Here is a 25,677-nt window from a genome sequence, read left to right on the forward strand (position 1 = left end):
ATCACACTTTGCACCCAAGCTAGAGGTGGTACAACAGGGTGCTAAAGCTTACATGCCCGCATCACATCTTGTATCCAAGAGATGAACTGGAACATCAGGTCAGGAAATATAAAAAGCATCCATGTTCTTTAAGAGAACTCGCCAGACATTTGCAAGATGAATGGAGGGAAATACCGACTTACGTCTGTCAGACATTAGTAGAAAGTACATAACAGAGAGTATCCAATGTAATTAGGGCCAAAAGAGACCCCGCTAAGTATTAATACATGTAAGTAAATACTTCTGATTCTTGCTCAGGTCTCCCATTACGTTTGGTGGGATGATGTATGGGCAGCACTGAGATCACATTCCTTTTGGTTTCTTCTGTCAGCACACTGTAGACTGAAGAATAGGGGGGGTTCAGTCCAGGCATCTTCAGCTTCCCGTGGTGCCCCCTCTGTGTGAGTCTATGCTTCCACTAGGTTGGCATCCAGCTGGTAACTCCCGCCTGGATGAGGGGAAGGGTGCTGTAGGCTGAGACCTTCCTCCAGTAACACCCCCAGCCTGCAGTCCTCACAGCCCCTCTTCCATATAACAGGGCACAGCCGCTGCCTGCTACATAGTATGCCCCTCAGGATGCCAGGCTCTCTCCTCTTGCTGCTGTTCCCGCTGCTCCTGGGCACCTCCGCCTGCCCGTCCCGCTGCGATGTGTCCCGCTGCCCCAGCCCCGTCTGCCCAAGCGGCTACGTCCCGGATCACTGCAACTGCTGCCTGGTCTGCGCGGCGGGCGAAGGAGAGCCGTGCGGCCGGGAAGGAGACGCTCCCTGCGGGGACACCCTGCAGTGCAAGTCGCCCCCCGGGAAGAGAGGGCTGAAGGGGACCTGTCAGTGCAGGCACGACCATGAAGTGTGTGCCAACGATGGGCAGACCTACAACAACCTGTGCCAGCTGAAACTAGCCAGCAGGAGGGCACTGCAGCAGGGGCACTCACCTGTGCTGCAGGTGCATAAGGGTCCCTGCCAATCGGGTAAGGAGGGCATGCATGCCAATGCTAGTGATGATGATGATGACTTTTATTAGTGTCCAATGTATTATAGTGCATGAGGATGTGAAATCTAATATAGGACTACAACTCCCAGCATGTCCTTAACCACTGCTTTTGCAAGGTATTACTCTTAGGCTAAAGATGCGCTTGCTGTGTGTGAGTTGCGCCCCAAGAAGGTCGAGCACAACTTCATCAAACACCACACGGATAAAGAATAGGACATGCGATGAGTTTTTCATACAGTCTGTGTCTGCGTGACAAAAGCGAAGCGCAGTAGTGTCTGCTGCCTTACTGAATAATATGCGTTATCCGTTTTTTTAACGTACGACACCGGGAGGTGTCAGAGGTCTTAGGCGGCATTCACATAAACGATTTTCCTGTGCGAGTTCCGTCCCATTGCGATATAGATGGAAACCGCATGTGAAAATAAACCCAATGGGTTAGTTTATATGAGTGATTTTACGCTTGCGCTGACAGTGTGAGATCATCACAACCGCTTGTCCGATTTTGGGGCAATTCTGTTTAAGATTATTTTTATTCCCTATAGGATCGAGAAAAATCGTATCGCACTCTAAAAGCGCTAATTTGCAGGTGCAATATCCGTCTGAGCTTGCCAGACCAATATCGCTGTCACCTGTATGAATGCACTCCTATTCACAGATCATGCCAGCTGCCACCATGGGTATGAGCTGGCACCCATATAATGTATGTCTGTGGTAAGATCCCATCCGTGTTGGGTCTATATATGAGATGTAATTCCACATAACTAACTAGTCAGCGACTACTGGAGGCCAGTAAATTGGTACATGTCATGTCTGTGGCTGTAATGTGACAGGTTCACTTTAAATAGGTGACATTATTGTTTCATTTACCCATGTAAGGCTGAATTCACACGAACGATTTCCACGCGCGAGTTCTGTAAGATTGCGAGAAGGAGCGAACTCGCATGTGAAAAGAATCCATTAATTTCCATGGATTAATTCACACGAGCACTTTTTCTCTCGGATCGATGGTCTAAGATAGAAAATAACAGTATTTCCTATTTTTGGGTGATTCTTGTTCAAAAATCATCCATTGTTCGCTATGGCAGTGAAAAAAACTGCATTGCATTTGCATGTTATTCGATTTGCTTGCGAGTGCAATGCGGTTTTCACCATTTTAACTGTTGGAACCACATTGTGAGTGTAATACGAATGAGTGACCCAACCTAACTGCAGGTATCCTGCCTGGAGCTCAGACCATCAGGGAGATCTATGAAGTTCTGAGTTCAGGTCATGATATCCGCAGTCATGCCATAATATGCCCTTGTGAAACAGCCTAAAGGTCCTTCTATTGTATGCAAATGCAGGTTAATCATCAAGCTCTGCAACTTTCTAATATACTTTGTGTATCAATTCTTCACCCTTTTCAAGATCTGTTTGCTACAACGTATCAGCCTGGAGTCCAGGATAGATGTTCACATCTGCGTCAGTGGCTCCCATCAGGGCCTCCGGAGCTGATCCGTCCAAAAATCCTGGATGAAATACTGCAGCATGCTCCTCTATTTTGCCCAGGAAAATGCCAGAGGGCAGGATGCCAAGCGGATGGACCTCATTATAGTCAATGAGACTGTCCAGCGCCATTCTGTTCCATCATGGGATGAATATGTTCACTTTAGGGATTCCCATTCCAAAGACAAAGTAGGAGAAGGGAAACCCAGAATGCAGATGTGAGCAGAGCCTTACAGCGGTGTATAGACTAGATAAAATCTTCCAGCTGTGATAATTAAGTATATGCAGGTTTCCATTCACTGACAGCAAGTGGTGAGGAATTTAAACATCAAGTAAATTAAAAAGTTGCAGAATTTACTTTACACAATTATTACATTTGTCACCAGGACTAGTGCTGAGCGAACCGAACCAGTAGAACCCCGTTTGGGATTGAACTTGGCAGGAACCTGAACTGAGCTTTTAGCAAAGTTCTACTTAAAACCGGGTTCTGCTGGTTCAGTTCACTCAACACTAGTCATGTACACTGGTGTATAACACTGTCTGAGAGCCATAAAAGCCCTGATAACACTCTTAGAGAGTGTAATACAGTAGTAGGCATTTTTGTGAACTTCCAGTTCGGTTCAAACTAATTTGGAGCAAACTGAACTTATTGCAGAAATTTGACGAATCCGCTGAACCTAACTTTTCAAAAGTTTCTTCGTTACTAACCAGAACAGAACTCCTTCAAAACTAAGATAAAGAAGCCAGTGGGTTCTCTGTAACAGGTGCTGGCCCCTGTCTTATGATTCTGCATGATCACCCTACAAACCTACTATGGTATTATCCTGCTTAGCCAATCAAAAGTTCAGCAGGAAGGGGGCCTTCACTGGCTCACTTACTTTTTAGGCATGTCTTAGCAACAGGTCCCTTTAAACAGGTTGTTTCGTCAGAGACATTGGTGGCATAGCACTAGGACATGCCACCAATGTCCAACTTCTGTGGTCTGGATACCATAATCTCCATTGGTGACTAGAATGAAGTGGCAGGAGTGCTTAGACAGCACTGAGTCTCAGAGGCGTAACTTGAATCTTCGGGGCTCTGATGCAAAACCTGTAACAGGGCCCCCAACTATAATGCTTTCTTCATAGTACTAGACTCCCTATATGGAGAAGAGAGGCCTTATGGGCCCCCTAAGGCTCCTGGGCCTGGGTGCAACCGCATCCCCTATAGTTACGCCCCTGTTTTTTTTTATAGCAGCATACACTAAAGGAAATTGCCACCAGGTTTTGTGAACCAGGGACAGGTATGTACACTGCACCCAGGTAGGTGTTATTCTGAAATGCTGCAGCGTCTCAGAATAAACATACTTTGACTCGGAAGAGTGCTCTAAGTCATACATGTGGTGCTGCACCCACCTCTCCTCACCCGCATCATTTCAAGTGATAGCTCTCTCCCTGCTTGTGCATAGATGTCACTCTACATAATGCGGGCACCTATCAAACTTTAAAGTATGTTTATTCTGAAACACATCAGCATTTCAGAATCCGACTTCCACGGGTGCAGTGTAGATAATTATCCCAGGTACACGCTGCCTGTGGTTCAAGCAGGATGAACCAGGTGACACGCTTCCTTTAATCAATGCCTTGCAAAGCAAGACGGTAGAATTCGCTTGTTCCTACTATGTCGCATGGTTACAGCTAGGCATATATTTTTCTGTGTTCATCAGTTATGCTCTTTTGGATATGGTAATCTGTATAAATCCCCTCCGTGGATAAAAGCTGCACCCCCTGAGATCAACTCAAGAGCATGGAATTACAGAACAGTGCACATCAGGAAGCTGCTGAGAAGTGAAGAACAGCTGCAGGGAACTCATTCTCCATAGACTTCAAGAGTTTAATATTAATAATCATTCTTCATCTGTGTGTGATTATTATTTTAGGATAGTCATAAAGTCGCTTGTGATTTTTTTCCGATGCAGGGAAACATTGAGGTCACCTCATAGTCATCACCTTGTGTGACTACATGGCCTGGACGCAAAACAGGGGTTTTCCACTAAAGAAATCTCTTCCCAATTCATAGGATAAAGAATAAATGTCTGACTGTTGGGGGGCTGGCTACTGGGACCCCAAGCAGTTCTGTGAAGTGTACCCCAAATCCCCTATGTGAATCGAGCGGCTCTGTGCATGAGTGACCACCGCTTCATTACTTCTATGGGATGGAGGAAGATAGCCAAGGGCCCAACAGTAGGCCTTCACTAATATATATATATATATATATATATATATATATTACGCATTTGCACACTGTCTACAGTCTATAACAGTGATGGCGAACCTTTTAGAGACCGAGTGCCCAAACTGCAACCCAAAACCCAGTAATTTATAAAAAGGACAGAGCAGCTTCAAAATAGACAGCTGGCAGATTTTGACAGCTTTTTAGATGCGTAAATACTGCAGAATGTCCTCAGCGGAAATTCCTGTGGAAAATCCTGCAGCATTTCCGCATCCAATAAGCAGTAAAAATCTGAACGCTGTCTATTTTGAAACAGCCCTGCCCATTTCCGCCACATGTAAACATACCCCAGCGGTAATAGTGACCCCCCCCCCCCTCCCCACAGCGGCCCCCAGCAGAATAGTCACACCCCACGGCGATCCCCAGTAGAATAGTGACACCCAACAGCAGCCCTCCAACACATGGATCTCTCCCGTGATCTGTTTACACCCAGGACCACAAAGGTAACAAGAGGACATCCGCTACGATTAGAGGAAAGTAGGTTTCATCACCAACACAGAAAGGGGTTCTTTACTGTAAGAGCAGTTAGACTGTGGAACTCTCTACCGGAGGAAATGGTGATGGCAAAATCGATAGAGGAGTTTAAAAGGGGACTTGATGTCTTTCTGGAGAAGAAGGATATTACAGGATATAAATATTAGGTTAAGTGTCAATCCTGGTATACAGGCAGGTAGGAACTATTAGGGGTTGATCCAGGGAACAGTCTGATTGCCATTAGGGAGTCGGGAAGGAATTTTTCCCCCAAAAGGGCTAATTGGCTTCTGGCCTTGGGGTTTTTTGCCTTCCTCTGGATCAACACAGTAGGATAGACAGGCTGGACTAGATGGACAATGTCTTCATTCGGCCTTACATACTATGTTACTATGTATATTATATGTAAGCCACACTGGAATATAGCCCTCCAGGCCAGGTAAAATGAAAAGCGAAATAAAATGCAGAAGCTGACCTCTCCTGCAGTGCCCGCTGCCAGCGCTCAGTGTCCTGGTGCCAGCGCCGCTCCCTTCAGCATCCGTTGTCAGCGGGTGTGGTGCTGCCAACGGCCCTCAGTGTCCTGGTGCCGCCGGCGCTCCCTTCAGCATCCGCTGCCAGCATCTCTGGTCCTGCCGCCGCCACTCCCTGTACTCATCCCGCTGGCGCTGCATGTGCTGGTGCCCCAGCCTCCCAGGATGCGCCAATGCCGCCGACACTTCCTCTCCTTAGGCCACACACGCCCCCAGCCAATCACAAGCTGGGGGCGTGAGTACATGTGCAGCGGGATCAGCGCCGCTAGATGCGCAGCTGAGTGAATGCTGGCAGGGGAGCTGCTGCCCCTGTCGGTATTCACTAAAGTGGTAAACGGCCGATGGCGACGTGTGGCAGCAGGGAGGGCTCTGCGTTCCGCCTCTGGCACGCGTTTCATAGGTTCGCCACCACTGGTCTATAAGGACCAAATGTATCTATATATTGTGAAAAGTTGGGGTTACTTGCCCGGGATCTCCTGCTTATTTTCCCCTGCCCTGGGGTGGCAGCACCGCAATGATGTCCAGAAAACACAGGGTAAAGTCCAAATGCTGGTTCCTCCAGCGTTTATTTCAGCATAGGTATTCAGTTTACAAACAGTCCAGCATATCATATGCAACATGCAACTGCACACTGTTGTCCACCACAGCGCTCACAGCAACGCACACTGCTTCTTCCAGTGGACCTTCCAGGAAGGTGACTTCGCCCCAACAGGCGATGAGCGAGGGGCTGACTATCCCCTGTCCACTCCGTGTTTCCAGGTCCCTCTCAGGCCCCACAGGCCTCCATGGACCTAAGCTCCACAGCTTCAAGGACCCTGAGCTTGTGAGGGAGGAGAAATTTAAACTGTGTAGTCACACCTTTGCAGGTGCAGGTTAACTAAACCAAACACAGTGACTGTGCTCAGAGGCCCCCTGGAGGTAGAGGGAGCAATGCAGGGGGGAAAAGGAGAAGACGTGTGGGGAAAGGATTGAGGGCTGTATCCTGTAAGTCAATGTCTGACCTTTTTACAATGCATAGGTCTGACATTGACTTGCAGGAATGCTGCCTTCTAATAAGTGGCACCACAGAGATATTGTTCCACCCTCCATTTGCATATATTTCCCAGAGGAGCATGGATAGCCTTTTAAGTCTCCTCACATCTTCTAGATCGTCTCACTAAGGAGAAACTATACCCTTCCTGGGTTGGTAGTCTAACGTGTGCACCACCGCTGTTCCATGCACATAGGGCATTCAGGGTGAGCTGTTCTTGCGATTGCTGGTGCTCTAGCGGTCAAACCCCCACGGATTAGACATTTCTATCCCCTGTAGATGGGGAATACATATTTACAGTGGGAAAACCCCTTTAAAGGGATACCCCACTAGTGACTTCACTCCATGAGCCAGGAAGAGTGTCGCTTCAACCCTGCTCAGAGTAATGGTCCTTTTAGACGATCTGATTAGCTTTTGAACAAGCAAACATACAAGTGACGTTACCGCCAGCTTATTGGCTCTTGTGCAGCCGGCTAAGACAGGCAGATACATGGTACAAATGAGAATAATTCAGTCTTTCACATGCGCTGTATAAGTGAAAGAGAAGGACTGAACGATCCATATTTAAACCAAAAGATTAGTGAACGATCCAATGATGACTTTTATTCCTGCATAAAAAGAACAACGAGCGAAAAGTGAACAATTATTGTTCATTGTTCGGTCATTGGCTGCGTTTAGACCAAATGATTTTCATTCACTTTCGCTCTTTTGAATGCTTTTTTCAACGATATTCATTCCATCTAAAGGAACCTTAACAGCATAATGACAATGGAGGTCCCAGAAGGTTGATACACTTGTATTGTGAGACTAATCATTGCCCATACTGTAAGAGTGGCCATAGGAGGTTTGCCTATGCTGCTTGAAGTAAAGGGAAAAATCATCTCCCATCTTAAGGGGGTTGTGTACTTTTGACAATGTTTTTTGTTAAAATAGTTTGTTGGTGATAAAGCGATGACTGGGTGTTCTGCCACTTCATTTTATGAATTCTTCATGGCAGGCTAGATGATCTTAGGGTCTGTATCATCAGTTACGTTCCATGTGCAAAGTCTTTCCTGTATCCAGAGTTAAAATGGAAACTAATCATAGTTTTTCCTGAATCTTTCCTATAATATATGGGATGAGATGAAAAGCCACATACTGCAGTTCTAGCTTCACATCTGCAGGTGTCCCATTAACATCGGTAGTCGGACGTTTATTTATTTATGCACTGAGGCTCATAAAGCAGAATTTTATAGCTGTACGGTCATAAAATGTGAAAAGGTGCCATAGAACGAGGTGCCGATTGAGATCCATTCAAAGCATTGCCAGGCTGCAGACATGGCTCTCGGTTTATTTGCATCCAGGGGTCGGTGTTGAAACGGGTGAGCAGAACTATTTACATAGGTGGTACTGTCAAATATTTCAAAGCAGCTGCCAAGTTTGAATGACTGTCAAATATTTCTTGGCTTCCGCATCAAGTAATCAAATATTTTCTTTCCTTTTTTTTTCTACACATATCTGCATGCAAAATGCATCAAAGTGAATGAGTAAAGTCACGGAGTAACCTCGGGAGGAACTATAGTGTCGCTTCACCTTTAGCGAACTTATATATTATGGAAAAGAATAAAAAATCATAAAAACACCATATCCAAATCATTACTGCCTTTATAAGCACAACAAACGCAACAAAACCCTTTGTAAGGTAATTAAAAGTGTAAGGAAACTGTGGTACAGAGAATTATGGCTGATTTCACATCTGTGTTGGAACCTCCCGCTGGAGGACCCGACGCAGACGCGGCTGAAAATCTCCGACCTACTCCACCTCCTTTCACTGAACCATCCTTGCTCTTGTGTGCAAATACAGAAGTGATTATCGCTGGGGTGACTGCTGGACGCTGGAGCGCCTGACAGTTGTGCAGTGTAAAAAGACCCTAAGAGTCTCTAAATGTGTGTGGACGCCATATTGTAGCTCCATACGAGTTAGAGGTTGTACAGAAGCATAATAAGTTTAGGTGCAGAAGGCTTAAAAGGGTGTCCACAAGATTGACTTCTATCATCTATATATAGGAAAGGTGATACAAATCTCCTACTGATCTCAAGAATGGGGGTCCCATGCCCTCCTCTTTTCCTTACTGTGGGCTTTCCTTACCCCGCAGTGAGGAGGAGATTGAATGCAGGGTGGTCACGCATGCAGTTCGCGGCTCCATTCTTTTTCATTGGGACTACCAAAGATATCTGAGTGTTTGTACTCACCTATTTCCATCAGCCCCATTGAAATGAATCGAGCAGCAATGAGTATGCTCAGCAGCAGAGGTGTAACTTGAAGCTCCCGGGCCCCAATGCAAAACTTGTAACAGGGCCCCCAACTATAATGCTTTACTCATAGTACTGGGTTCCCTATATGGAGAAGAGATTCCTTATGGGCCCCCTAAGGCTCCAGGGCCCGGGTGCAACTGCATCCCCTGCATCCTCTATAGTTATGCCCCTGCTCAGCAGCTTTGCTCCATTCAATCTGCACGTCACTTTGGGGGGTGCAGTGAAGAGAAGATGGGACCCAGGATCTCTGTTCTCACTAATCCGACTTTAATTACCTATGCTATGGCTAGGCAATAAATGTCAATTTTGAGAATACCTGGAATACCCTTAAACAAAGAGCAGCTCTTGCTATTGCAGCCATTTGAATGAGCAGCATATAATACATTTCCTTTGCAGCAGCTGGTTACATCCAGTATATTACTTCTTAAAACCTACCAAATGTAAGTAAGAATAAAAAGACAGATGGAAGGGAGTATGACTGCAGAATCAAGCTACACAGGGTTTGCACATAGTCTGTTATGAAAGGGGTTGTCTGGTTACCGGACATGATCCATTCAATAGGGTTGACTGTAGTAAAATCACAAACTGAGCGTTTCTTGACTCTCCACAACATCCAAAACTGCAGCCCTGCTGTGGTCATAGCATTTGGTGTGACTGCTGACATCACCAGAAGTCAGGTGACTGCTCAAGCCAATCAGAGGCTGCGGTGTCACGTTCCCAAACTCCTGGCATCATGGCGCTCATGATGTGAGCGCTGATGGTAGGAGAATGAGCGGTGATGTTGAAGCCTGCAATTAATGACATTAACAAATGTTGGAACCGCAACAGGGCTGCATTGTTGGATCCCAGCGGCAGTGGAGGGGTAGGTAATGATCAGTTTATTATTTTACTACAGTCAGCCCTATTGAAGGGATGTGGTCTGGTAAATGGACAACCCCTTGAAGGAGACACTGGTCTGCACTAGAGCTGTATACACAAAAGTGTAGGGGATTTTTAGTTATTTGCAAAGTCAATTCATTTTTCATTCTGGGTCTACTGTAGCAACAAAGCATATAAAATCAAAGTGAGCCTAACTCTTGGTCCGGTTGGACTTCACAACAGTCCTCCATCCTAGCACAGTAAGGCTTGGTTTACTATGGCCCCAGCCATTTCAATTCCTAGTAATGGAAGCCGTTTTTCTTTCTTGCTAGCATTGCGTTGACTATGGATTCGGGAAAACCTAAATAGGCTCATATTGCCCATGGGGTTAATAGTCTGGACCAACCTCTACTGGAGCTCCCCTCTCCTCAGACATATAGGGTGCTTCAATGATGCATACAACCTTAGGACCCCAGGCAAATACCATGTTACAACGGGGAAACCAGCAGTGTGTGCAGGAAAGTTCTTCCCACATCTGCACATCTGTATCCTTATTATCCTTTTCCTTAATTGGCGTCTTGAACTTTTAGATACTGTTTATATTGAGGAATATTTTAGTAGCTTTTTGAAGTACGCCAGCTTGGAGTTTACACTGAGCGCTCCTTTAAATGTAAATGTTTAAAGTCTTGTATTGTCTGTAAATTTTCCATGTTGGGATGATGTTTGTGGTTTTGGACCACATGAAACCTTCCTTAGAGAAGCTTGTTACTTAAATGCCAAAAGTTTTCAAGTGGACCTTTTTATGTGGTCGTCCTCAAGTAAACGTACCACACCGCAACTAGTCGAGACAGGGACGGAGTATCTCAAGTCTGGAACTAAGTATATGTCACGAGGCAGAACAAATTAAGATCTATGTTAACCCCCTTTGTAGTTATGGGGTTCTGTGTCACCAAAATGCAGAACTTAAATATGTCACTGGTGGAACAGATGACGTTTGTGATCTCCATTTATAGATCTCTGAACTTTTTTAGTTTAGATTGCACTTTGTGGACTTTTAGAAAAATGGGGTCAGCCAAGGCTATGACTGCTTATGGGGTTTAGAAGATGTCTTGTCCAGAAGTTGTAAGTTAAAAGACTGTAATTAACATAATCCTGTCTGCGTTTAGGAGACTTCACCCAGGAATGTTCTTACTAACATACCAAATTTTTTCTGCCAGTATAGGTCACCAATATCCCAACAGTCCGAGGTACAAATTTAACTTCATTGCTGATGTGGTGGAAAAGATTGCTCCGGCAGTGGTGCACATTGAACTTTTTGTCAGGTAATGTCTTCTAATCTGCTTTGCTGCTGTAAGGTCAGACATACCATGGGGTAAGATCATGCCGCTTTTATGGGGCCATTAGAGGGATGGGTTTCAGACATGTTTGGCCCCCATCTATTATGTTTCTGGGTAGTATTTATGGCTTTCCCATCCACGTATAAGGGGTGCAAAGGTATTTACATCTGGGCCCTGGCACTTGAAGTAGCCTCAAAAGCCACTCTGCCATATAAGAATACACCAGTATTCTAAAGGCATATCATAGTTGGGGCCCTCTTACTGATTACCTTTTTTTTTTTTTTTTAAATCGATTTTTATTGACATTTTGAATATAGACAATCAATGAATCATTAGTAAACAACGTCTCCTGGAGTATAGAAACAGGTTACCTTAGAGTGCGAACATACGATAAAAGAGCAAGTAACCCTATGAGAATTTTTCGAGACATTCTGCAACAGTAATAACGTGGCCTAGGCCACCGGGAGGCAAAAATCCACCATCCAGGGCAACTACCCTATCAGGAATCCTCCCAAAAAACAACCGAAACAAACCTATAGACACACAAAGAAACAATTAGACAGCAACAATAGGGAACAAACAGAGGGAATGGAAGAAAGGTGTGGGAACGGGGGGGGGGGGGGGAGGGGGGGGAGGGGGGGGAAGGGGGAGCAGTCTCGCGCACAGTCTACCTTTAAGTGAGATGTGGAACCCAGCGCGTCAGAGCAACTTCAGGCTGCGGGCGCACCACCGGACAAGAAATTTTTGTGTGGAGAGATCGCTGTGACTAGGGAGTGGAACTCGTACTTCGAAACCGAGGAGGAGAGGAGGTGGAATAGACTCCGTTTTAGTCCGACTCAGTGGACGACCCCCCCTCGAGCAGTGTTGCTCTGATAGAGCGCCACGGGCTCCAAGTTTCCAGGAACCCCTCATGGGAGCCCCTGGAGTAACTGGATAATTCCTCCAGGTTCGAAAGGAGATCCACCCTGTCCCTCCACATCGCCAGAGAAGGGGGGGTTTTTTGATGCCATAGAAGGGGAATGAGCGCCTTAGCGACATCAAGCAGGAAAGCGATCAATTTGTGTTTCTGCGGGTGAAAGGCGGCTGACGGCTTCCACAGAATGACCACCTCAGGGGAAAGAACCAACCCCGGGGCGAGCTTACTCAGCACACACCCGACCTCCCTCCAGAAGGGCACCAGCACCGGGCACTCCCACCAAATGTGTAGGTATGAACCCGTAGCAGCGTCACACCTCCAGCAGGCATCTTGAGATGATAATTTATGATCTGAGAGCCATTGAGGAGTCCTATACCATCTTGATAGTAATTTGTAATGTGACTCCTGAGAGGTAACGCAGGGCGAAATGCCAAATGAGTTCTTGAGTATGACCCTCGTGTCGCTCTCCGAGAGAGTGATCTTGAGTTCCCTCTCCCAAGAAGTGATGAACACGGGTTTTGAGTTACCCGTGGGAGAAATAAATTGCTTACGCATGAAAGCTAGTTTTCTCTTAGAAAAGTTGCTATCATTCAGAGTTTTCTCAAAACTAGTTAATGGTCTGGTCGACTTGTGTTGGGACAAAAACTTTTTAATAACTCCGGTAATGTGTGCTGATACTAAAAAGGGAAGCCCATGACTGGGCAATAGGTCTTTTAGAATGTCTGCAGGGGGCATGTGAGCCCTCGTCTGAATGTCTGAAATTCTTTTATCTGCGAGGATCTGCCAGCTGCCCGCAGAGCAAGGATCTAGGTGCAGATCTAATGTCTTATGCAGGACATTTAAGGGGGTGAGGGGAGAGGGGGAGGGGGCCAACCCGCCTCCCAGTTTATGCCAAGTCTCCATAACTCCTCTAAGAAGGGGACTAGGAGTCCTCCGTCTCCGTAGGACCGGCGCAGGGAACCACAGATCCTGAAGGAGAGTGGGGCCGTACGAAGCTAACGCGAGTTCATGTACTAAATGGTCCTTTAAGGGAAGCACCAACTCCATCCAGAGATTTAATTGGGCAGTTAAGTACAGGTCACGCGGATTAGGGAGATCAACCCCACCGTCCACCCTCCTTTTTTCAAGTAAACTATGGGCCAATCTCGGCCTTTTCCCCCTCCATACATAATTTAGGATGATTGAATGAAGGGACTTAAAGAAGGAAATGGGGATGTGTATCGGTAGAAGCCGCAGTTTATATAGGATTATTGGCATTACATATGACTGGAGAATGTTTTTTCTCCCCAGCCAGGACAAGAAAGGCAAGTCGTAAGAGCGCAGCATGTTTTTTATCCTGGGCAGGAGAGGAGTAAAGTTAGCCGAGAACAAGTCTTCTACCTTTTTTGTGAGCTGTATACCTAAAAAATCTATGTCAGCTGCCGCCCACGAAAAAGGGGAGTCTGCTTTCAGCGCTTGGCAGCGGCTAGCCGAAATCGATACGTTTAGAACCTTTGATTTGGAAAAATTTATTTTGAAATTAGAGAGGGTTCCATATTCCTCTAAGAGACTGATGAGATGGGGTAGTCCCCTTTCTGGGTTCGTAACTAAAAAGACAATGTCGTCTGCGTAAGCGGCTAACGACAGAGTCTTTCGGCCCACCTTTAGACCCTGAATGTTGGGATCTAAACGGATCCTCTGCAGGAATGGCTCAAGGGCTAGGATAAATAGCGAGGGGGAGAGGGGGCATCCCTGCCGCGTGCCATTACTGATGTTGAAGGGGGGCGAAAGGATCTCGTTTATTTTAATTCTGGCGTAAGGGGCTGCATATAGAGAAAAGATGGCAGAAATGAAGGTAGGGGGGATTTTGAAGTGCGAGAGAACTGTTTGCATATATAACCAACTAACCCGGTCAAAGGCTTTTTCGGCATCTGAGCCTACTAGAGCCAGTGGGATGTTTTGTGTTTGGGCGTAACTAATTGCGTGGAGGAGTCTAATAGAATTGTCTCTTCCCTCTCTGCCCCTGACGAAACCAGTCTGCTCCGCGTCAACAAGGAATGGGATATATTTTTCTAGTCTTTTTGCGAGAAGTTTTGCCCACAGTTTAACATCAAAATTGATTAAGGATATAGGCCTATAACTTCCGCACGCCTCCGGATCTTTATTATCCTTATGTATCAAAGTAATATGCGCCTCCTGCGCCTGCCTGGGAAGCGATTCTCCCCGTAAAAGGGAGTTGAATAGTTCTGTCAAATGGGGAACCAGACAGGATTGGAAGGCTTTGTAATAAGAGGCCGGTAGCCCATCTGGGCCAGGGCTTTTCCCCGACGGGGAGGATTTCAGGAGGTCCTCTATCTCCTGAGAGGAGACTGGTCTCGTCAGGGTCGCTACAGCATCATCGTCCAGACTGGGGAGGTTCAGCTCACTCAAGAACTTGTGTATCTGTGCGAGGGCGACCTGTCGTCCGTCGGGTGTGAGGGGTTGGTGAATATTATAAAGTTGCGAATAGAAGGCCTGAAACTCTTCCGCTATATCTGCCGAAGATGTGACCCGGCGGCCTGAGCTAGTTTTTATGGAGCTGATAAAGTTTCTTTTTCGAGCTTTTTTAATAAGGGCAGAGGTCCATCTGCTGCCCCTGTTGCCCTGAACATAAACTGTTCTTTGCAGGTATAAGTGTTTCTTATTATACCTCGAGTCAAAGTCTCTTTTTAGCTCTTTCCTTAGGGTAGTCAACCTGTCCAGCGCGGCCTTACATTGTGAACTTTTTGCGGCTTGTTCCAGTTTTGCTATCTGTTGGAGCTTTTCATCTATCGATTTTTGCTGCCTTTTCTTAACTCTGGAGCTCAGAGCAATCAAAAGGCCCCTTACGTATGCCTTATGGGCTTCCCATGTCACTGGAGTTGAGATATCCTGTGATTTGTTTAAATGGAAAAATTCCTCTAGGAGTGAATTTAAGTGCTGTCTATCCTCTTCTAAGTCTAGGAGCGTGGGATTTAACTTCCATCTCCATTCTCGAGCGGGGGGCGGAGAGAGGTCAATGTCGATGTGGAGCGGAGCATGGTCAGAGATAAGAATGGGGTCGATTTTGGCGCCGGTAACGGAGTTTAGCAGAGACGAGGACACAAAAATATAGTCGAGGCGTTGGAAAGAAAAATGAACATGGGAATAGAAGGTAAAGTCCTTCGTCGTGGGGTTAACATATCTCCAGACATCCATCAGACCCATCTCCGAAAGACTGCGATACAGTCTTCTGAGTTTGGCCTGGGCAATGTGAGATTTCCCCGTCGAGGAGTCAAGAATGGGGTTGAGGGTCAGGTTAAGATCTCCTCCCAAGAGAATTGGGCCATCCGCGAACTGCTTTAAAATCTCTAGCTGATTAATCAGCCAAGGTACTTGCCCTGCGTTTGGAGTATACAAATTAGCTATCGTTACTTTTTGGTTTAGGAGTTTGCCCCTTAAAAAGAGGACCCTCCCCTCTCCATCTGAGTGTTGGGCTTCGCATGTGAAAACTACAGTGTGATGGAAAAGTATAGAGACACCCTTGGATGCGGATGTCGGGTGCGTGCTGTGGTATCCCTGCGTGAAAAGTTTGCCCGGTAGGGATAAATGTCTATTTCCCCTGAAGTGGGTTTCCTGTAAAAAAGCAATTTTTGTGCCGTACCTTTTCAGCAGCAGCGCCACGTGATGTCTTTTGGATGGGGAATTCAGCCCTTTCACGTTAAACGTAGACCATTTCAGAGAGTCGCTCATGGTGAAGTGGAGCTAATCCCCGAAGAACTCTGTAATACGTGAAGAGAAACAAATGCGTTAGTCGTAGAAGAACACAAGTCTCCCTCTCCTCCAGTCACTCGGTAGTCTGACTGGGCACGGGAGACTGAGGAGGAAGGGGGGGGCGGGAGGGCTGGAGACACTCGGGATGGGGGGGGGGGGGGGGAAGAGACTCACCAGAGACAGCCGGGGGGGGAAACAAACCACAGGCACGAAGAAGGAAGAGCGGAGTAGTTTTCTCCTACTGGAGACGACACGGGGGACCTCACTGCGACTGGAGCGTCTATTCGTGAGAAGGGAAGGTGAGGTGAGGGAAGGGGTGAGGTAGGGGGTGAGGCGGATTGATCGGGCCTTATAAAATAAAGACCGATCAATTACAGACAGCCTGAACTGCCAGGGGTCTCACAGGATCCTCTAATGAGGACATACGGAAGGAAAGAACAGGCTCCTAAAACCCAGCTGAAGCTGGTCGGGAGAGGAGCCATCCTGTAAAAGAGAAAGCAACGTGAAGACATGTTAAGTCGAACCAATAATACAAACAACAGCCGCGGGGACCGGTTGATCCAAACCTATCCGCTAAAGAAAAGTCCACGGACAGCAAAACATCCGAAAGTCTTTCTTTGGTTTTGGAAAACGCTTTTCAAAAAGCGTAAAGTTAGGTCGAGTCAGAACAACCTGTGTGGGGGTGGACCTGAGCCGCGTCGCTCAATAACTTCAGGTGTCCACGCTGCTGGGGGTCTCCTTTGTCTTCTTTTTTTTCCCTCTAGGTGATTTTGCGTTAGAGGCTTGTTGCCATGCCTCAAGGGGAGGTAGTTTTGGCAATTTCGGAAACCCCGGAAGCGGCAGCCAACACGGCAGGTCTAGAGGGGGTATCTCCAGAAGGGGCCAGGCTTTGTGTAGGTCTTCTGGGGTTCTTATTGTGAGCCTTCTCCCCTTCACGGATATCCCTAACCCGAAGGGGAACAACCAGGCGTAACGCAAGTCTTTAGCCCTAAGAGCCTCCAGAAGTGGGCGCATAAGTCTTCTTTTATATAAGGTGGAGGGTGCAAGATCTTGAAAAAATTGCAGAGAATGACCCCCAAATTTCAGCTCTTTGTGTTCTCTTGCAGCATTAAGAATGGAAAGAGTGTCCTGGAAAGAAAGCAACTTACAAATGACGTCTCTTGGTGGGTCATTCGCGGAAGGAGGGGGTCTGAGCGCCCTATGGATACGCTCGATGCCCAAGTGTTGCGCCTTCGCGGGTCCTAGCAGAAGACCAAAAATTTCCGCACCCACCTTAAAGAGGGACTCCGCAGCAACCGACTCGGGGAGCCCCTTTATACGGACGTTGCAGCGCCTGTTTCGATTTTCTAAGTCCTCCTGGGATATTAGGGCGCGATTAAGGTGCTCGTGCTGCTCCCTCAGGACTTGCTCCAAAATCAGGGCGTGCGATGTGATGGAGGAGGCGGATGTCTCTAGGTCCTCCACCCTGCGCCCCAGGTGTTTAACATCTTCTTTGATTTCAGCAAGGTCTGACATCAGGGGCTGCAGGGCTTTAGCTAGAAGCTGTTTCATGAAGCCTTTAGAGATGGCTTCGCTATCTTCCTCCTCATCCGATGAGGATTCCCCTCCCCTCTCCTTACTTTGATCTGATGAAGCAGCCTCGTGGGCCGGCGCCATCTTGGCCGGCGGGCGCGGAGATCGGGAGTCCCGTTCCTTCAAAAAGCGCTGCATCCCGACTTGATTCTTCTGAGCGCCCGGCGTGCTCAGCTGTTCAGCGCTCCTCTCCCTTGCCGCTTTCCGCATGTTCGCTGTTAGAAGCGTCAGATAGGACCCTGTAAAGACCTCTCACAGCCGGAGCGCAGGTCTCAGGCAGCCATTGCTCTCGGAGGTCAGGCTCCGCCCCCTTACTGATTACCTTTTGACCCAATTGTACCTAATTGATATTACACTTCAACATATTATCCTACTTCGTGATCTGTATGATCAGGCAAATGATTCGCTGCAGGCAGTACGCTATGCCGTATTTATATACTGACCTGGCAAAAGTCATGGAACAGGAATTAATATCGTGTAGGAACCCCTTAGCCAAGCGCAGTGCAGCAACTCGACTTGGCTTTGATTCCATAAATGGACAGAAGATGTCTGAAGGGATGTTGAGCCATGCTGCCTGGATAGAAGCCAACAGCTTCATGGTATTCGTAGATGCAGGATCTCAGGTGCGAATAGACCTCTCAACCCTATCCCATAAATGCTTAATTGGGCTCAAGTTGGGTGAATATACAGGTCACACTGTTCGTAGGAACTCTCTGGAAAACTCCTCAAACCAGTTCTGGGCATCTTGGGTCCAATGGCACAGTGCATTAACCTGCAGGAATATCCAGTTATTGTAGGGGTATATGAAATCCATGAAGGGTCGCAAATGGTCACCAGGCAATGAAACATAGCAGACACTGGTCAATGACATGATAAGGCGAACCAGTGGACCCGACCCGTATCATGAGAACACACCCCACACCAGTATGGAACCATCACAATCCTGCACAGTGCCTTGTTGACCATTGGGTCCCATAGCTTCATGGGGTCTGTGCCACACACGAACCCTACCATCAACCTGACAATTGTTAACAGGACTTTTCAGAACACTTCACATGTAGAATGCTGCACTTACCTGCAGGATAGGTGTATGGAGCCTCCTGCATTGAATGTGGATGTGATTTCTTCCGGAGTCACTTGGCTGTTTGCACAGGAAGTTCTAGCTAAACACCTTGATTACTATGACCTGTTGGCGGCCACTATGCTGTCCACTCTGGGTGGTAAAGCCTTCAATGATGTATTCCCGTTACACATGTGCATTGTAGATCGAGGAATGTTAAATGGAATGTCTTTTCCGTCTGGCACCCGCCATCACGCCTCTTTCGAACTGTGATAATCCAAGTCGCCTTTCCATGAGCAAGGGGTAGGCATTCCCAAACTGTCACCTGAGGTAACGCTACTTCATAATCAATTTACATACTGCTATCCCATGACTTTTGGCATGTCAATGTATTTGATACAAAGCCTGCTATAACATCATATATTTTGTTAGCTGTCAAAAGGTATCATATCTATAAGATTGCTTGATTTCTCTTACGGAGAACTGATACATGACACTACTGCTTACTGAGGAGAGCGGCTTGTGCTTAGCATTGCATCTTATTGAAACACCTAACTGTTTCTTAAAAAGCAGCTTAGAGGTGGATTATTTTGATACTTGGCAGGACCATCTCATGTCTGCACCACAGTGGTGAAATAAAATGATTATTTGGCATTAATGGCGCAGCCACAGACTGCATGGTTTCTCTCTAAATCACTAAAATTGCTACTTTCTTCAAGTGTTGAATATAGAGTGAAGTAAAAAAATGCAGTAAGTAATTTGTAATCTGGGGAAGGTGATTGTGCCAAAGTAAATGAAGGTTCCTCGCAGCTATAAAAATTCTTAAGTGCATGCCATATAGTTTGCACTGCTCCATCATTCATATTTCTGAGCCTAGAAATCCGCTGTCCTGAAATGACTCAACACTAGCGAGAGAAAACTAAAGACCAAACTCCGCAGGGCACATTTACACCCTGCAGCCGGCGTGTTCAGACCAAAATGTATTTTGCATTAATTTGAGAAGGAACACTTCACATACCGTTTGTTAATATGATCTTCTCCTTGTGCGGAAAGTTCTCCATAGACAAAATGCTCTAACCCTACGACTGATCACAGCAGCAGAAGAAGAGTATGTTGATCTTGTGATCAACAGTGACCTGTCCATTCTTGTCATTATGTTAGTGGGGGCACGACTGGATGGGTCAGGGATAGAGATGAGCGAACGTACTCGGTAAGGGCGATTTCACAATCGAGCACCGCGATTTTCGAGTACTTCACTACTCGGGTGAAAAGTACTCAGGTGCGCCGGGGGTGAGCGGGGGGTTGCAGAGGGGAGTGGGGGGGGGGGGGGGGAGAGAGAGAGAGCTCCCACCTGTTCCGCGCTGCTACCCCCCGCTCCACCACGCCACGCCCCGCCCCCCGGCGACCCCCGAATCTTTTCACCCGAGTAGTGAAGTACTCGAAAATCGCGGTGCTCGATTGCGAAATCGCCCTTACCGAGTACGTTCGCTCATCTCTAGTCAGGGATAGTGTTATAAGGTTGACTAATAGAGACCACTTTAATAGATGTTGGCATGACGAAAACAGGAAAAAAGTTATGTTGATCTTGTGACAGAAAGGGACCTGTCCACTTATGTCATTATGTTAACAAAGATAGAGGACTGGATGGGACAAATACTGTACAGAGTCATGATGCAGATAGTATGGACCATACTGATAGAGAATGGGAATTATGACAGCAGTAGGAGAAGAGTGTGTTGGTTTTATGGGAGGCAGTCACCTGTCCACTCATATGATTACATTAGTGAGGACTTAAAGTTGGATGGGACAGAGACAGTGACATAAAGTAGATAGATATAGACCCCAATGGTAAATTATTGCAGTGTGGACAGCAGCAGGAGAGGAGTGTGCTGATCTTGTAGGGAAAGTAACCCGTCAAATCATAATTTTAGACAGGGCTATACATTAACAGGGGTTGTGTCATGAAGTGAACAGAGGTAGACAATCAGATCATGAGATTGATTACAACAGCAGAAGAGGAGTTTGATATTCTTTAGGGTGGCAGACCGTGACCTGTCCACTCAACATTATGTTATTCTAGTAAGGGTTTTAACTGTATTCACTCTTTTTTGGAAAAAAATAATATGGTATATGTGACTTTTCTTGGGGGAGGGGGGATGTAGTCATCTTTCACTGATGGCTATTATCCGAGTTCATGGAGATGTTTTTGGATGATATCTCCAATTCCTTGGCACAAGTCAGCGTTTCAAAGGAGGATATTGTTCCTTAACCAGCTTGATGAGCTTTGAAATTCTTCACATTTTTCCATATTCCACAAAGCTTGAAGTCCTGTCTATTGCAAGTAAAATCCACAAGAAATTATTCAAACGCTACTGCCGACCAAGAACTTGTAAATCAGCTATAGTTTATCTTCAACATTTTCCAGCATCAGCGTAATAGTTTTGGTTCTTATGGGATTCCAGTTATCGGTCGTCTTCCCCAAAGCCTTTAACTTACTCTTAAAGTAATCACTGCTAGAACGGATGTTCTTCAGGCCAAGTACAATATAGTAATAGCAGTAAGCAGTACATGAACAGTGAATGCCTCTCTTGAACACCATTTAGCAACAAATCTCCTGGATGATCCTTGATCCTTTTGTCAATGAGTACTTTATACCCACAGGATCCCCCTTAGATGGTTTATCTCAGTCACATCATTCTCAGTATATTCTCAACACCGCGGCATGAGAAAACTCACAAGGTTGGTGAAATCCTGGCCCCGGCTAGTCTAGCACCGATGACCAGGCCTTGTTTGGAGATGCCCAGATTGCTCTTTTCTTCTCATTCTAATGTGGATTCACACTGAAACTGACCCATGGAATACTTGTCATTGGATTTTATGCTGCTCTCTGGGGTCACGGGTCCTAATTTCTATACAGGTAGGCTGCAATCATGTTCCCACTATAGACAATGGATATGCCATGAATTTATGATCAGTAGTGCTCTGATGCCTGGAATACCCAACAATCCCAAAAATACTTCTGTTTCGGCTCCTGTTCCTAAAGGAAAGATGTCCAATTGGCTATTCTTATGTCTGCTCTAATGCTGCGTTTAGATGGAACGATTCAGAAAATCGTTTAAACGAGCAAGACTGAACAATGACATCACCAGCTTGTTCGCTCGTGCACCCGAGAATCGGGCACTTCTCATTATGTGTGTGAACGGAGCAATAATCTCATCTTCCTACAATGGGAGAACCGAGGAGTGACCAACAACATGCCAGAGCTGGAAGGACCCAGAAAGGACCGACACTGATATTTCTGTAGAATAATAACATTAACTATTATAAAATAATACAGTTAGTAATGTCAACTTTGATATATTGGATATTGCTTGAATAGTGCATAGTGTATGTAACATAAGGATTGGATGTTGACATTTGGGCGAGTCTGTTTTAACGCTGAATATAAGTGATACAACTCAGAATGAACCTATTCCTATCTTTTTATAGACACCCAATATTTGGCCGTAACGTTCCTCTGTCTAGTGGATCAGGATTTATTATCTCTGATATGGGCCTCATTGTAACCAACGCTCATGTGGTAACAAGCAGTAACACGGTCTCGGGGCGACAGCATCTGAAAGTGCAGCTCCACAACGGTGACACCTATGAGGCAACAATCAAAGATATAGATAAAAAGTCAGATATTGCAACAATCAAGATTTACTCAAAAGTAAGTATACATGGACATACAATGTAATGTAGACTGGCAACATTAGGACAGGACTACATCCTGGCTGCAGTGCTCCCTATGTTCTCCCATGATTTGCATTGCAATAGAAATCTTATTAAGGCCTCGGTCAGACGACCATTTTTTGCCGCGATTTGCGGATGCGCATGCGATCTACGCATATATAAAACCATTGCTTTGCAATGGGATCGGTCACATGTCCGTTTTTTATGCGGATATGCGATAAATTATAGGACACAACGAATCGCAGATCACGCCTATCTGCGTTCTGCGATTCCTTGTGTTCTATATATGCGCTCAATGGGGCCGGTGGCAGCAGCGCCGACTCCATTGAGAACATATACTATAAAGATCATTCTCCTCTGCCACAGCTGTAACAGCTGTGGCAGAGAATGATGTTCGCCCATTGAATTCAATGGAGCCGGCAATACAGCCGGCTCCATTGAAAGCAATGGGCTGCCGGCGAGCGCGGCATGAATTTTCGGGAAGGGCTTAAAAATATAAGCCCTTGCCTGAAAACCATCCAAAAATGTGTAAAAATAAAAAATATATATATACCCACCTTGTCCCTGCAGCCGGAGTTCAGCCGCAGCCGGCCGGCAGTTCTCCTGAACTGCTCTGTGTAGTATTCAGCAGGCGGGGATTTAAAATCCCCGCCTGCTGAATGGGCTGCCTCTGATTGGTCACAGCCCTCACCAATCAGAGGCAGCTCTCACTCACCCATTCATGAATAGGTGAGTGAGTGCTGCCTCTGATTGGCTCAGCACAAGGACCAATCAGGGGCAGCTCTCAGCTATTGAATGACAGCTGAGAGCTGCCCCTGATTGGTTCCTGCGCTCAGCCAATCAGAGGCAGCACTCACTCACCCATTCATGAATTCATGAATGGGTGAGTGAGAGCTGCCTCTGATTGGTGAGGGCTGTGACCAATCAGAGGCAGTCCATTCAGCAGGCGGGGATTTTAAATCCCTGCCTGCTGAATACTACACAGAGCAGTTCAGGAGAACTGCCGGCCGGCCGTGGCTGAACTCTGGCTGCAGGGACAAGGTGAGTATTTTTTTATTTTTACACATTTTTGGATGGTTTTCAGGGAAGGGCTTATATGTTTAAGCCCTTTCCGAAAATTCATCCTGCGCTCGCCGGCAGCCCATTGCTTTCAATGGAGCCGGCTGTATTGCCGGCTCCATTGAATTTCAATGGGCGGACAGCGCTCCTTTGATCGGGGCCGTTTCGCCAAAAACGCTGCTAGCCGCAGATTTTTTGGCGTATGGTCGGCCCCGGTCACGCGATTTGCGGATGCGCATCCGTCATGCGATCCGCAAATCGTAGCAAAAAACGGTCGTCTGACCGAGGCCTCAGTGTGCAAGATATTGCAGAAATTAAGTGACTTGATGAATTCTTATCAGTGCATCATTTTATTAATAAGATGATGGAGGGTTTTCTTATTGTGATGGCTACCAGGAAGACCTAAGAGAGGGAGTGGGGAACCCAGTGTGTGGCCAGATGACAGAGAATTTATCAATCTGGCTGGTAGTGCTACTTCCTATGTTAAATTGGCAAAAGACATTTGGCTTCCAAGCAACCATATGAATACTGCTGTGTATTCAGGAACGCAGTCAATCCCTTATTTTGGGTTGTAAAGTCTGTGATTCATGAATGCAATTCAGCCTGCTGCAGGACCTCAAGGGCCCATTAGTATGATCTTGGACCCATGACCTTAAGGGGCCAATGGTCCTTTTGTGAATTAGAACTTTTCTTAAGGAGTATCCTCAGCATATATTGTAAATATACTGGAGTGACAATTGGCTGACGGGGTACTTGAGATGGGACCTAGGGTGGGAATACCCCTTGAATGCTTATAGGTATATACAATTACAAAAAGCAAGTGATGATAGCTGTGGTGGTTTGTAAGGAGCCCCATGACCACAGTAGGGTTGCCAACTGTCCAAATGTTCCTGGACAAATTGTGTAAAAATAGTGGACTTTTTTCAACTTTCTTGAAAAAATATACGCCTTCTGTGATTTTTTGAGGCTTTGGAGACAGTTATTACTTATGGTCTTTATCATTCAGTATTGTTTTTCAATGCGTTCGCAAAAAATGTTGGCTGTCTGAGATTTTTGGATAAGGTGTACATAAAAAATAAAAATTCAGGTTCGCAACCCTGGACCAGGGACTCAAATCACTCTCAGTCTGCCACTACTTTCTCAATTGGCCAGGAAGGGATCTGACTTTGTGGTTACATAAAAACTGAAGGGTCACCGGACAGCCTTAGAACGGTCCTTTGCAGTACAGCAGGTAGTTTGGGGTACTTGTATCACAATATACATCTTATTTTTATGCTAAACATGAACTTGTATTCCATTCATGTATACAACCTTGGTCTTGTTTTAGAAAAAGTTACCAGTCCTGCTCTTGGGACATTCATCAGATCTTAGACCAGGAGAGTTTGTGGTGGCTATCGGAAGCCCATTTGCTTTACAGAACACTGTGACAACAGGAATTGTCAGCACTGCCCAGAGAGATGGAAAAGAACTCGGCTTGAGAGATTCAGATATGGACTATGTACAGACTGATGCCATCATTAATGTAAGTTTATATCTTAGTTTCCAGGGTATTTTATTGCTGCAGATCAATAAGTCATTAATGGAACAAGGGTGACTGAGATATCCAGCTACAACTCCCACACAATATAGACATACTTCCTAACAGTTGACACTTAAATTGTGGCACATTCTAAGCCCCACCCATACTTTGCCTAGGAGCACCTCGTGGGCTGGAAATCACTCTTTTTTGTGCATTCTTGGGGCAGTCCACAGGATGGGTTCTGTAGTATAAAGTGTGTCAAGCCCATAGAGACTAGATCAACGTTGTGAATAACTGCACAGATATTCCAGGGGTGCACTAACAAAGTAATAGTAAAGTGATACACATTTGATGGAGTTTTCTTATTGTTGTCAGTTTTTTAAAATATATTTTTGACAGCAAAGCATCTTTTATTTATTTTTAGTATGGAAATTCTGGGGGTCCTTTGGTAAACTTGGTAAGTATTAATGTCTTCTTATTATTGGAACATGATAACAGTAGTCATCAGTTGCAAATCATTATTGGCTTATGGCATTTGCTTTAAATATTGTTCTTAAAACGCCTTAACTTCCAGGGTGCAGTTCATATGAAATATCATAAAGATGAACTAAATGAGTTGCAGACTAGTTCAGGAAAGAGGACCCTACAATCTATAGGGAAAAGAAACAGTAGGTGAGGGTAGAAGTTACTTATATAGTAGTGTAGATGCAACAGAGTTATTGTAGTTTTCTGGCTTTTCTGAAAAGTTGGATTTTAAGGT

At 45.9% G+C, this 25,677-nt stretch overlaps 1 protein-coding gene across 1 annotated transcript in view; it reads left to right on the forward strand.

The window, feature by feature from the left end:
- Positions 1-488: 488 nt before the first annotated feature.
- Positions 489-25,677, forward strand: part of HTRA3 (HtrA serine peptidase 3) — a 35,059-nt gene continuing 9,870 nt past the window's right edge. The window contains exons 1-5 of the mRNA XM_066573334.1: positions 489-1,006; positions 11,192-11,291; positions 22,094-22,316; positions 24,726-24,920; positions 25,342-25,374. Coding sequence (XP_066429431.1) covers positions 604-1,006; positions 11,192-11,291; positions 22,094-22,316; positions 24,726-24,920; positions 25,342-25,374 — 954 coding nt within the window. The 5' untranslated portion in view covers positions 489-603. The remainder of the gene's footprint in view (positions 1,007-11,191; positions 11,292-22,093; positions 22,317-24,725; positions 24,921-25,341; positions 25,375-25,677) is intronic.

The sequence above is a fragment of the Eleutherodactylus coqui genome, chromosome 7, assembly GCF_035609145.1.
Source record: "Eleutherodactylus coqui strain aEleCoq1 chromosome 7, aEleCoq1.hap1, whole genome shotgun sequence".
In the NCBI taxonomy this organism is placed as follows: Eukaryota; Metazoa; Chordata; class Amphibia; order Anura; family Eleutherodactylidae; genus Eleutherodactylus; species Eleutherodactylus coqui.